This window comes from Biomphalaria glabrata, chromosome 3 (assembly GCF_947242115.1).
Source record: "Biomphalaria glabrata chromosome 3, xgBioGlab47.1, whole genome shotgun sequence".
NCBI lineage: Eukaryota > Metazoa > Mollusca > Gastropoda > Planorbidae > Biomphalaria > Biomphalaria glabrata.
The window spans coordinates 35508593-35522811 of NC_074713.1; the positions used below are offsets into that span (position 1 = coordinate 35508593).

Genomic DNA, 14219 nt, shown 5'->3' on the forward strand with positions numbered 1-14219 from the left:
AAATAAAGGAGTTCTTCGCACTAACTGTATAATACGAGCATAAGGTAACTAGAAAGTAAAAGTTGTCGCCCGTATAATAATGGCAGCATTCATCACATTTATGTCCAGGATTTTTTGTTCTTTCAGTTTCTTTGAAACAGAGCCCGATCTCAAAATGTTGTTTCCAAAGATGATTCGAATGAATGAAAGTAATCAGTTGGAGTGGGACGTTGATAGGGAGATGTTACAGGTGAGTGTAGATTGTTGATATAGAGATGTTACAAGTGAGTGTAGATTGTTGATAGAGAGATGTTACAGGTAAGTGTAGATTGTTGATAGAGAGATGTTACAGGTGAGTGTAGATTGTTGATAGAGAGATGTTACAGGTAAGTGTAGATTGTTGATAGAGAGATGTTACAGGTAAGTGTAGATTTTAGATAGAGAGGTGTTATAGGTAAGTGTAGATTGTTAATAGAGAGATGTTACAGGTAAGTGTAGATTGTTGATAGAGAGATGTTACAGGTAAGTGTAGATTGTTGATAGAGAGATGTTACAGGTAAGTGTAGATTGTTGATAGAGAGATGTTACAGGTAAGTGTAGATTGTAGATAGGCAGATGTTACAGGTACCGGTAAGTGTTGATTGTAGATAGAGAGATGTTCAAAGGAAAGTGTAGATTGTTGATAGAGAGATGTTACAGGTAAGTGTTGATTGTAGATAGAGAGATGTTACAGGTAAGTGTAGATTGTTGATAGAGAGATGTTACATGGAAGTGTAGATTGTAGATAGAGAGATGTTACAGGTAAGTGTAGATTGTTGATAGAGAGATGTTACAGGTAAGTGTAGATTGTAGATAGGGAGATGTTACAGGTACCGGTAAGTGTTGATTGTAGATAGAGAGATGTTACAGGGAAGTGTAGATTGTTGATAGAGAGATGTTACAGGTAAGAGTAGATTGTAGATAGAGAGATGTTACAAATAAGTGTAGATTGTTGATAGAGAGATGTTACAGGTAAGTGTAGATTGTAGATAGAGAGATGTTACAGGTGAGTGTAGATTGTTGATAGAGAGATGTTACAGGTGAGTGTAGATTGTTGATAGAGAGATGTTACAGGTGAGTGTAGATTGTTGATAGAGAGATGTTACAGGTGAGTGTAGATTGTTGATAGGGAGATGTTACAGGTGAGTGTAGATTGTTGATAGAGAGATGTTACAGGGAAGTGTAGATTGTAGATAGAGAGATGTTACAGGTACCGGTAAGTGTTGATTGTAGATAGAGAGATGTTACAGGGAAGTGTAGATTGTAGATAGAGAGATGTTACAGGTAAGCGTAGATTGTAGGTAGAGAGATGTTACAGGTAAGTGTAGATTGTTGATAGAGAGATGTTACAGGTGAGTGTAGATTGTAGATAGAGAGATGTTACAGGTAAGTGTAGATTGTAGATAGAGAGATGTTACAGGTAAGTGTAGATTGTTGATACAGGGATGTTACAGGTAAGTTTAGATTGTTGATAGAGAGATGTTACAGGTGAGTGTAGATTGTTGATAGAGAGGTGTTACAGGTGAGTGTAGATTGTTGATAGAGAGATGTTACAGGTGAACTTAGATTGTTGATAGAGAGATGTTACAGGTAAGTGTAGATTGTAGATAGGAAGATGTTACAGGTACCGGTAAGTGTTGATTGTAGATAGAGAGATGTTACAGGGAAGTGTAGATTGTAGATAGAGAGATGTTACAGGTAAGTGTACATTGTTGATAGAGATGTTACATTGAGTGTAGATTGTTGATAGAGAGATGTTACAGGTAAGTGTAGATTGTTGATAGAGAGATGTTACAGGTGAGTGTAGATTGTTGATAGAGAGATGTTACAGGTGAGTGTAGATTGTTGATAGAGAGATGTTACAGGTAAGTGTAGATTGTAAATAGAGAGATGTTACAGGTGAGTGTAGATTGTTAATAGAGAGATGTTACAGGTGAGTGTAGATTGTTGATAGAGAGATGTTACAGGTGAGTGTAGATTGTTGATAGAGAGATGTTACAGGTGAGTGTAGATTGTTGATAGAGAGATGTTACAGGTGAGTGTAGATTGTTGATAGAGAGATGTTACAGGTAAGTGTAGATTGTTGATAGAGAGATGTTACAGGTGAGTGTAGATTTTTTATAGAGAGATGTTACAGGTAAGTGTAGATTGTAGATAGAGAGATGTTACAGGTAAGTATACATTGTTGATAGAGATGTTACATTGAGTGTAGATTGTTGATAGAGAGATGTTACAGGTAAGTGTAGATTGTTGATAGAGAGATGTTACAGGTGAGTGTAGATTGTTGATAGAGAGATGTTACAGGTGAGTGTAGATTGTTGATAGAGAGATGTTACAGGTGAACTTAGATTGTTGATAGAGAGATGTTACAGGTAAGTGTAGATTGTAGATAGGAAGATGTTACAGGTACCGGTAAGTGTTGATTGTAGATAGAGAGATGTTACAGGGAAGTGTAGATTGTAGATAGAGAGATGTTACAGGTAAGTGTAGATTGTAGATAGAGAGATGTTACAGGTAAGTGTAGATTGTTGATAGAGAGATGTTACAGGTAAGTGTAGATTGTTGATACAGGGATGTTACAGGTAAGTTTAGATTGTTGATAGAGAGATGTTACAGGTGAGTGTAGATTGTTGATAGAGAGGTGTTACAGGTGAGTGTAGATTGTTGATAGAGAGATGTTACAGGTGAACTTAGATTGTTGATAGAGAGATGTTACAGGTAAGTGTAGATTGTAGATAGGAAGATGTTACAGGTACCGGTAAGTGTTGATTGTAGATAGAGAGATGTTACAGGGAAGTGTAGATTGTAGATAGAGAGATGTTACAGGTAAGTGTACATATTTGATAGAGATGTTACATTGAGTGTAGATTGTTGATAGAGAGATGTTACAGGTGAGTGTAGATTGTTGATAGAGAGATGTTACAGGTGAGTGTAGATTGTTGATAGAGAGATGTTACAGGTAAGTGTAGATTGTAAATAGAGAGATGTTACAGGTGAGTGTAGATTGTTAATAGAGAGATGTTACAGGTGAGTGTAGATTGTTGATAGAGAGATGTTACAGGTGAGTGTAGATTGTTGATAGAGAGATGTTACAGGTGAGTGTAGATTGTTGATAGAGAGATGTTACAGGTGAGTGTAGATTGTTGATAGAGAGATGTTACAGGTAAGTGTAGATTGTTGATAGAGAGATGTTACAGGTGAGTGTAGATTTTTGATAGAGAGATGTTACAGGTAAGTGTAGATTGTAGATAGAGAGATGTTACAGGTAAGTGTACATTGTTGATAGAGATGTTACATTGAGTGTAGATTGTTGATAGAGAGATGTTACAGGTAAGTGTAGATTGTTGATAGAGAGATGTTACAGGTGAGTGTAGATTGTTGATAGAGAGGTGTTACAGGTGAGTGTAGATTGTTGATAGAGAGATGTTACAGGTGAACTTAGATTGTTGATAGAGAGATGTTACAGGTAAGTGTAGATTGTAGATAGGAAGATGTTACAGGTACCGGTAAGTGTTGATTGTAGATAGAGAGATGTTACAGGGAAGTGTAGATTGTAGATAGAGAGATGTTACAGGTAAGTGTAGATTGTAGATAGAGAGATGTTACAGGTAAGTGTAGATTGTAGATAGAGAGATGTTACAGGTGAGTGTAGATTGTAGATAGAGAGATGTTACAGGTAAGTGTAGATTGTAGATAGAGAGATGTTACAGGTAAGTGTACATTGTTCATAGAGATGTTTCATTGAGTGTAGATTGTTGATAGAGAGATGTTACAGGTGAGTGTAGATTGTTGATAGAGAGATGTTACAGGTGAGTGTAGATTGTTGATAGAGAGATGTTACAGGTGAGTGTAGATTGTTGATAGAGAGATGTTACAGGTAAGTGTAGATTGTAGATAGGAAGATGTTACAGGTACCGGTAAGTGTTGATTGTAGATAGAGAGATGTTACAGGGAAGTGTAGATTGTAGATAGAGAGATGTTACAGGTAAGTGTAGATTGTAGATAGAGAGATGTTACAGGTAAGTGTAGATTGTAGATAGAGAGATGTTACAGGTGAGTGTAGATTGTAGATAGAGAGATGTTACAGGTAAGTGTAGATTGTAGATAGAGAGATGTTACAGGTAAGTGTACATTGTTCATAGAGATGTTTCATTGAGTGTAGATTGTTGATAGAGAGATGTTACAGGTGAGTGTAGATTGTTGATAGAGAGATGTTACAGGTGAGTGTAGATTGTTGATAGAGAGATGTTACAGGTGAGTGTAGATTGTTGATAGAGAGATGTTACAGGTAAGTGTAGATTGTTAATAGAAAGATGTTACATGTAATTGTAGATTGTTAATACAGGTAACATTTTAGTATTTGGAAGTTCTCGATCTATTCTCTTTGACTCAGTGAGCAGTTAGCTAATTTGTAAAAGTTTTAGGCTTATTCATTTCAATCCTCTGTCGTAAACAATATACTAAAGTAGCACTTATCTATATATTTCAGAAACACGCTGTCACTGTGATGGAAGGACTCGGGGCTGCTGTTGAAACTTTGCATGACTCACATTTACTTAACTCAGTGCTCATAGCATTAGGACAGACTCACGAGAAGAGAAACATTAAACCTTACATGCTGAAGGTTGGTGGAGTTCAGGGTCCAATAAAGAAAACAGCAGTTCTCAACCTGTGGGTCGCGATTCCCTTGGGAGTCGAATGATGAATCGTCAGGGGTCGTCTAAGACCATCAGAAAAATTATTTTCATTTCAAATTTTCTTTTTGGCTATCTTAGCTTGGCATTACACAAAGCGTTTTCCATTGGTAGTCACTATTTTGTATTGTTATTGTAGAATTGATGTTGCAGACAACTCAATCAGAATGATTTCAAACATTTTATTGTCGCAGTATAAATATTTTGAGCAGTTTCAATTCATGTCAATTATTGGAAAAACGTAATGTTGCCCCATCGCGAAATCATTTATATATAAGTTTTATGTAGAAGTCGTGACGTAATTGAAAAGGAATTCGTTAAAAAAAAAACTAATGTTTTATAGTCAATGTTATTAAAGGCAATATTGTCATTACGAAAGAATCCATTTAATTGGATATTGACCAAAGAACAATATGCTGATTGTTGATGGTATCTTTGACTGCAATACTTTAAGCAGCTATTGACGTCATTAAGCAGCTATTGACGTCATTAAGCAGCTATTGACTTCATTAAGCAGCTATTGACTTCATTAAGCAGCTATTGACTTCATTAAGCAGCTATTGACGTCATTAAGCAGCTATTGACGTCATTAAGCTACGTCATTTGTAATGAACTTCTAGAAGTGAAATCAATGAAACCGAAATAATTGTTAAGTCATTTTGATTACAAACACCCGAAGTTTTCGACCAGGCTACCCAGTAGTTTAGAAGTATGGTTAGGTAAATAAATGGTGGCTATTTTAAAGACAAGTTTCTCTTTTGTCAAGTTCTTGAAACGAATACAACTGCACGTGGGGTACAAGAGAACGTTGAATCATTTTCGGAAAAGATAAAAATCTCTTTGAAAAAATAGAAGTGGCGTGTGCACAGATGGTGTTCCAAGTTTGTTCGTATGTTGGTCTGGGCTTCAACGTTTGGTACAGAATGAGCCATCAAATGTCATCAGAACTCGACTAATAGTAGTAACGGAAACACTGCCACAAGATAATCCAAGACGCAATTAAAAACACGTCACTTCAAGGATCAAGTACAACATGGCTCAACTGGTTTTAAAATACCCGAGTCTTTCAAGTGAAAAGTGGCAACCAAATAATATTGACTTCATTCCAAAACGTATTCGATCTAGTTTCTATGAGGAAAATGACATTGAGCCTGACAATCGGATATAATGATAATTTCTGTAAAAGTACATTAGCACAAGCTTGCTGATAAAATTGTAATAATACTTTCCAAATCACCCTGACATACCTTTGATGCATGGCAGAAGCCAAAAGTACATTCAAAGGCAAAATCGAAGACAACAAAGAAAAAACTTTATTGCACTCATTACTGACGACTCAACAAAAAAAATATAATATTTATCTTCAATGTTAGTAAACAAATCTGTGGATCACGTGGTTTGTAGTCTGATCCTGATCTATCGCTAACCGATTGTTTTCTTCTTCCAGTAACACTCGTATATTTTGGTGAAACATTCAATTCCAGCCTGTCTAGATACAGAAACAAGAAAAAAATTTTAAGTACTTTTTTTTTAAACAAAGTGTAATTGTATCAATTAGTATGACCATTTCTGTTTATTCATTATTGGGCATTTCTTCTAATATTAGTTATGGTTCAAACAGAATCATCACACGCCGGAGATCATATGAATAATTTGATAAGACACTCAAGAAACATCTGTGTCTCTTTTAACTTCTTTAATAAACTTCTTCAAATTACACATAGAAGTAACTTCTCAATTCAATAGCTTTACTTCAATATCTTCATAAAATGAAACTTTCTTAAACTAACTTTAACTGATATAACTTGTTATTGATATTACTTAAAGATACAACAACTTCAACTAGTATAACTTCAACTAATGGACCCGCAAATGTTTAAACTCATTCTAACACAAGACCGTTACTAAGCAAAGACCGTTACAATGCGAGAACACCGACTAACTCACTTAACTCTAATTAATACTTTTCTCAATCGTACTTTCCAGAATCGTAGTAACTTCTTCCCTAATTATTTTATTAACTGTGACCTTCTAGAAGCTGACGTATGCTATTATTTTCCCTTAACCGCTTTCTCTGATTGAATGACTATAATTAACTTGTTTACTCTGGTCATCTCTGACTTGGCCTGGGCTTCTAGAAACTGATCGAAATAGGTCACAGTCTCGATTCGTGACAATTAGTTTGGATCAGTCATGTAATTAAATTTGTAATAGATCTAGACTAACAATAATAAATCTGTGCTATTAGAAATGTTTTTACCAATTGTTTTTGTTTAGCGATATTTCATTCTTTTAGCTTTCTCAATGCGCTGTGATCCTATTACTTTCTCACTGCGCTGTGATCCTATTACTTTCTCAATGCGCTGTGATCCTATTACTTTCTCAATGCGCTGTGATCCTATTACTTTCTCAATGCGCTGTGATCCTATTACTTTCTCAATGCGCTGTGATCCTATTACTTTCTCACTGCGCTGTGATCCTATTACTTTCTCAATGCGCTGTGATCCTATTACTTTCTCACTGCGCTGTGATCCTATTACTTTCTCAATGCGCTGTGATCCTATTACTTTCTCACTGCGCTGTGATCCTATTACTTTCTCAATGCGCTGTGATCCTATTACTTTCTCAATGCGCTGTGATCCTATTACTTTCTCACTGCGCTGTGATCCTATTACTTTCTCAATGCGCTGTGATCCTATTACTTTCTCACTGCGCTGTGATCCTATTACTTTCTCACTGCGCTGTGATCCTATTACTTTCTCAATGCGCTGTGATCCTATTACTTTCTCAATGCGCTGTGATCCTATTACTTTCTCACTGCGCTGTGATCCTATTACTTTCTCACTGCGCTGTGATCCTATTACTTTCTCAATGCGCTGTGATCCTATTACTTTCTCAATGCGCTGTGATCCTATCACTTTCTCAATGCGCTGTGATCCTATTACTTTCTCACTGCGCTGTGATCCTATCACTTTCTCAATGCGCTGTGATCCTATTACTTTCTCAATGCGCTGTGATCCTATTACTTTCTCAATGCGCTGTGATCCTATTACTTTCTCAATGCGCTGTGATCCTATTACTTTCTCAATGCGCTGTGATCCTATTACTTTCTCACTGCGCTGTGATCCTATTACTTTCTCAATGCGCTGTGATCCTATTACTTTCTCACTGCGCTGTGATCCTATTACTTTCTCAATGCGCTGTGATCCTATTACTTTCTCACTGCGCTGTGATCCTATTACTTTCTCAATGCGCTGTGATCCTATTACTTTCTCAATGCGCTGTGATCCTATTACTTTCTCAATGCGCTGTGATCCTATTACTTTCTCACTGCGCTGTGATCCTATTACTTTCTCAATGCGCTGTGATCCTATTACTTTCTCAATGCGCTGTGATCCTATTACTTTCTCAATGCGCTGTGATCCTATTACTTTCTCACTGCGCTGTGATCCTATTACTTTCTCACTGCGCTGTGATCCTATTACTTTCTCAATGCGCTGTGATCCTATCACTTTCTCAATGCGCTGTGATCCTATTACTTTCTCACTGCGCTGTGATCCTATTACTTTCTCAATGCGCTGTGATCCTATTACTTTCTCAATGCGCTGTGATCCTATCACTTTCTCAATGCGCTGTGATCCTATTACTTTCTCACTGCGCTGTGATCCTATCACTTTCTCAATGCGCTGTGATCCTATTACTTTCTCAATGCGCTGTGATCCTATTACTTTCTCAATGCGCTGTGATCCTATTACTTTCTCACTGCGCTGTGATCCTATTACTTTCTCACTGCGCTGTGATCCTATTACTTTCTCACTGCGCTGTGATCCTATTACTTTCTCACTGCGCTGTGATCCTATCACTTTCTCACTGCGCTGTGATCCTATTACTTTCTCACTGCGCTGTGATCCTATTACTTTCTCAATGCGCTGTGATCCTATTACTTTCTCACTGCGCTGTGATCCTATTACTTTCTCACTGCGCTGTGATCCTATTACTTTCTCACTGCGCTGTGATCCTATTACTTTCTCACTGCGCTGTGATCCTATTACTTTCTCACTGCGCTGTGATCCTATCACTTTCTCAATGCGCTTCGATCCTATCACTTTCTCAATGCGCTGTGATCCTATCACTAATCTAGATCAGTTTGGGAAAAAGGGTGGGGACAAATAAGGGGTATCTGTGTAAATGTTACCTTGATGGCTTTTTAAATACATTTTAAAAAATAGGCCTACGGACTGTGCAACTCGGGCCTGTAGCCCGGGCATGGTTGAGAACCGCTGGACTAGATCTTCAATAGAAAGAAAGATATAAGTTGTCGTAGGTCTAATCGTGCTTGTATGATCTAGTGATGTCTGAAACAGTGATTCACTTACAATTGGTTACGCGAACTATTACAGCACCAGTGGCGTAGCATCCATGGCGCGAAGGGGCTCAATGAACCCGGGCCCACGACCTTTAGGGGCCCACTGCGCTTGGGCCCATGATTCTTGACTTGTTGAGAACTTGGAAGTGACACCAAAGTGAAAAACTAAATAATTCAATTCTGTAAAAACCGATTTTAAAAAAATAGAATTTAAAAAGCTTCCTCAAAATTTCCTGTAATGTTGTATTTATTCAACATTACTATTAACTTCAAAACCAGTGCAGGATTTGCTTTGCATCAGGTTTTGTCAATTGTAATGGTGGCTAACCCTAACCGTGCGTTTAAGGTGACAATCGTTTCCATATCGTCCCATTCTTTTTTTTTTTCCCTTGTTTGTTCATAAAACCATTGGGAGTAGTACATTGGGGAGAGTTTGGTTAAGAAACAGGGATAGTCCTGATTGTCACTAATTAAAATTTCGATACAGCTGCAAATTATTCAATTTTCTCAAAGCTCAATGTGTTTTTATTTTGTTTTGTATTTAAAATATTGTGTTATGATATGTCTTCCCGATGCCATGAACTATTTCATCCCATCTTAGCGTTCAAGCTGTTCAGTCAGCTGGTAAACGTACCAATAAAATCATTAACTATGAACAATTTTGGATCTTCGCTCTTTGTAATGAACATGAAAATCTTGTTTTGTCCACTCGCTAATGCTCCTACATCTGCGACTATGACTTTATAATTGATGAACTCCAGCGGGTATATTACAATGAACAGTGTATTTAATCATGAACTATATACAACTTCTCAATAACCTTGTTGATGTCTAAGAGCTGAGCCGAAGGCTCTTCGAGCTCTAAGTTTGAAAAAAAAACCTGTTTGGACGCCAAACAGTAAAAAAAAAAAAACCTGTGTGAACACACAGTTCTGTTTGGGAGAGACCCTAGACAATGCCTATGTAAGGCATTGCTGTTGACCGATGCTTTTGACCCCCGACACGTGGGCTAGATACACGGCCGAAGGCCGAGAATGCACCGGGGACTTCTGCCATTTTCCTTCAATGTACCAAGCTAACTGTGCGGGACCCGCCATTTATGTAACGGTCCCTTTGAGGAACAGCGCATGGATTGGTGACATGTTTGTGGGGACTTTATTACAACCCCGCCCGTGCAATGAGTGGACTCTCCGTCTACCCGTGGGCATCCCCACGGGAGTCCTGTGTTGCTACCCATTTAGCCTAGCCACTTCCTCAAATGGCCGTTTCCACGCGGGCGCCACGATGAGGCAGGGCAAAGTGCCCGCGTCTCAATAACCTTGACTGCTCAATAGTATTATATGCTCGTATATCTGAGACTATGAATTTATAACTGATTAACTGCAGCGGGTATATTAGTTTGAATAGGGTAAAAGATCAGGAACTATATACAACTTCTCAATAACCTTGACTGCTCAACGTGGATGCGTTAACCTGTTGTCTTGCTATTGTAAGTGAAAGTATAATCTGGTAGTCTGACTAGAAGGGTATGGGACGTCCTAACGGTCGGAGGGCGTCTCCTACGATTCGGCGTGAACGTTACTTTGCAATGGGTGCCCGCCCATTGTGGGGTGGTCAGCCACGATTTGGCTGACCAGCTCGCGAAAACCGCGGTCGCAACGGCGCTCGAAAATGATGAACCGTACTCATATGAAAGTGTACGATCCCTAGTCAACCAGCGCATGTTGACACTTTGGCACGACGGCTGGGATTCTTCGGACAAGGGGCGTGAGCTTTATCGGGCAATGAGGAGACCAGACAGAAGGGATGCATGGTGGCAACTTAATCGTGCGGAACAGGCAGTCCTAGCCCAGTTCCGAGTCGGACACTGTCCAATTGGTGCTGACCTCGGACGGTGGAAGGAGAATTACGACACACGGTGTCGCCATTGCATGGAGGACGATGAAACAATAGACCACATTCTTTACGAATGCAGAGTTCTGCACGAAGGACGATTGGGACAAGGTATAGATAGAGAAAATACTGGTTCATGTACGACACAGAGGTTGTCCTTGTACGGGGACAAGGCAACCTTAAGACTCACTGCTCGCTTCCTCTCACGTGCTCTAAGGAAGTAATTCTCAGCATGTTTTTCGTTGTCAATGGGGTTTCTGACTCGGTAGTCTGACATAAAAAAAAATTAGTCTGACATAAAAAAAAATTAGTCTGACATAAAAAAAAAATTAGTCTGACATAAAAAAAAAATTAGTCTGACATAAAAAAATTAGTCTGACATAAAAAAAAAAACTATTGAATCCGAAGAAGTTTACATTGTGGCATAGTGTAAGACATTCAATCAAGACGATGCGTCCTCGAAAGTCTTCATCGCATTGTTTTGTTGTCTTCTGTATTGTATACAAAATGTTAATGTAATCATTATTATCATAATAAAGAGGAGATGAAATCTAAACAAAATAAAAATAACATTAAACATTTAGCAAGCCAAAGAAACATCAGAGTGTTAACATAGGAATAGTTAAATTTGAATAGGTTTGTGCTATTGCAATGAATGAGGAAACCGACTTTGAGAGCAGGTTTATAATAAGATCTAGAAGATAGACAGGTAACTAAATGTATCATGGAAAAGTGCCTTTCACTGACCAATGCTTAGTATTTGGTTGAAACTTGGTTCATTGCTCTTAAATAGATTTAACGCCATATATTTATACAAAAACATCAGAAAATTGCTATGAATATTCAAATTTGACAGGAAATCAAAGCCCAACAGATTCAAAACGAGATAATAGATATGTTGGGCAATGCAGTTCTGGAAAAAATAGCGGTACTATAGGATATCAATTCTGTACCATTTTCTCTTTCATTGGTGGCAGCGCTCAAGACAAATAAAAAGTTGATATCAAATTCGTATTATTTTTTTGATACTGTTCAGTGATCTCCGTTGACGGAACATCCAAAAGAAATAGAAATTAGTAGGCCTACTTTCTAGGTTTTCATACATGTGAGTATCAAAAGTCAGCAGAATTTGCTGAACTAATGCTCCAATTAATTTAAAAAAAAAAAAACATTTATCCTTAAATAAACTACTAGACTAAAGCTATGAAGGTGCTTCCAATATGATTGGATACTAGAATGGCTTTTGGGCATTGTTTCATCAGAAGAAGCCGCTCGCGCATTAAGAAATAGATGCACTGGTTTCTTACTTTGCTAAGGGGTAAGGCGGTACCGGTATCTGGGAGATGGTTTTCCATGCTGCCTGTAGGCGCTCAGAATATACACCCCCCCCCCCTAATTGGGGGAGGGGGCCCACCAATATATTCTTGAACCCGGCCCACGGGTATCATGCTACGCCACTGCACATTACCCCATACGACGAAAGTATGATTTTGAACTAGAAATTTTAAACAATGCAAAATCTATTATTATATGTAGATTCAAATACATTACCTGCTATATATATGACGATGAAATAGTCTAACTTAATAGGGAGAAACCTGTTCATTGAATACAGTTGGAATTCAATTCAATTCTATTGACATGGATGTAAACGATGTATCTTCGTCCAAATAGCAATGGCTTCGTCCAAGTAGCCTTGTCTTCGTCCAAATAGCCATGGCTTCGTCCAAATAGCCTAGGGCTATGTTTTATCACGCTCACATCTGCAATATTTTAAGTTTTAATATCACTGCCTGGTATGGCAATCTGAACATTATAAATATAAATAAACTTCATAGAATCCTAAATGCTGCTGGTAAAATCATTGGCAAAAAAAGAAAAAAAAAACATTTGGGCAGCTGTTTGAGACAAGCATTCATAAAAAAAGCTAAAAAGATTATAGAATAAGAAAAAAGACACCGATAGCAAAGACAAACAGACACAAACACTCTTTGTGTTCCCATGGCAATCAAATCATTAAATAGAAACTATCTGATATAAACTTTTCGCATATAAATTATGAGTATGTCTGATCTGGATGTATATTTTGGTTTTCTATAATTACAATGTTTTGTTTGGTGTGATGCACAAATTGTAAGACAAATTTCCTCATGGGTAATAAAGATTATTATTATTATTATTAAAAGATCGATTTTTCCCAAGTATCCTACACATTGAGTAAAAATTGTATTTCTAAGTGTTCTATACATTCACTTGAAATTGTGTAAAGTTTCAACTTAATCAAAAAATGAGTATAGGAGAAATAACGTGTTCAAAATGTGTACCAGACAGAGTCAGTTCATAGAAGCTTTGTAAAGATGTTTTCTCTATAAGCTTTGTAAAGATGTTTTCTCTATAAGCTTTGTAAAGATGTTTTCTCTATAAGCTTTGTAAAGATGTTTTCTCTATAAGCTTTGTAAAGATGTTTTCTCTATAAGCTTTGTAAAGATGTTTCCCCTCTCTCTCCTTAGAAAATGTGGCCATCTCTCCAGCACGGACTGTCGACTGTGCTGGGGAAGGGCTACACCAAGTCAGTCAGCAGGGCCTGGAGGAGACTTTACAGCTACATTTGTCTGCAGATGAAGATTGGCATGGAAAACCCCGACCTAATTGTTGACATCCACGATGACCTATCTGAATCTTGACGCTCATTGCAACAGAGGTCAACCGTCGTACCAAAGGGTCGATTCAGAACTGAAATCAATCCAGAAGTTACTCACCCTAGTAACATACTGCACAGTTACTTCTGCACTCATCTGTCTTCAGTAGTAGAGCGATCTACGTGTATCATGTCGTGGTAGGCAATCATAAGACGTTATCTTATCTTGGATAGCATGGTAGACTATCATAAGACGTTATCTTATCTTGGATAGCATGGTGGACTATCAAAAGACGTTATCTTATCTTGGATAGCATGGTAGGCTATCATAAGACGTTATCTTATCTTGGATAGCATGGTAGGCTATCATAAGACGTTATCTTATCTTGGATAGCATGGTAGGCTATCATAAGACGTTATCTTATCATGGATAGCATGGTAGGCTATCATAAGACGTTATCTTATCTTGGATAGCATGGTAGGCTATCATAAGACGTTATCTTATCTTGGATAGCATGGTAGGCTATCATAAGACGTTATCTTATCTTGGATAGCATGGTAGGCTATCATAAGACGTTATCTTATCTTGGATAGCATGGTAGGCTATCAT

General features: G+C 37.8%; 1 protein-coding gene across 1 annotated transcript in view; it reads left to right on the forward strand.

The window, feature by feature from the left end:
- The window catches only part of LOC129925328 (neuroglobin-like), a 46733-nt gene extending 32806 nt beyond the window's left edge, over positions 1-13927 (forward strand). The window contains exons 3-5 of the mRNA XM_056025028.1: positions 127-229; positions 4508-4642; positions 13482-13927. Coding sequence (XP_055881003.1) covers positions 127-229; positions 4508-4642; positions 13482-13655 — 412 coding nt within the window. The 3' untranslated portion in view covers positions 13656-13927. The remainder of the gene's footprint in view (positions 1-126; positions 230-4507; positions 4643-13481) is intronic.
- The last annotated feature ends 292 nt before the right edge of the window (positions 13928-14219 follow it).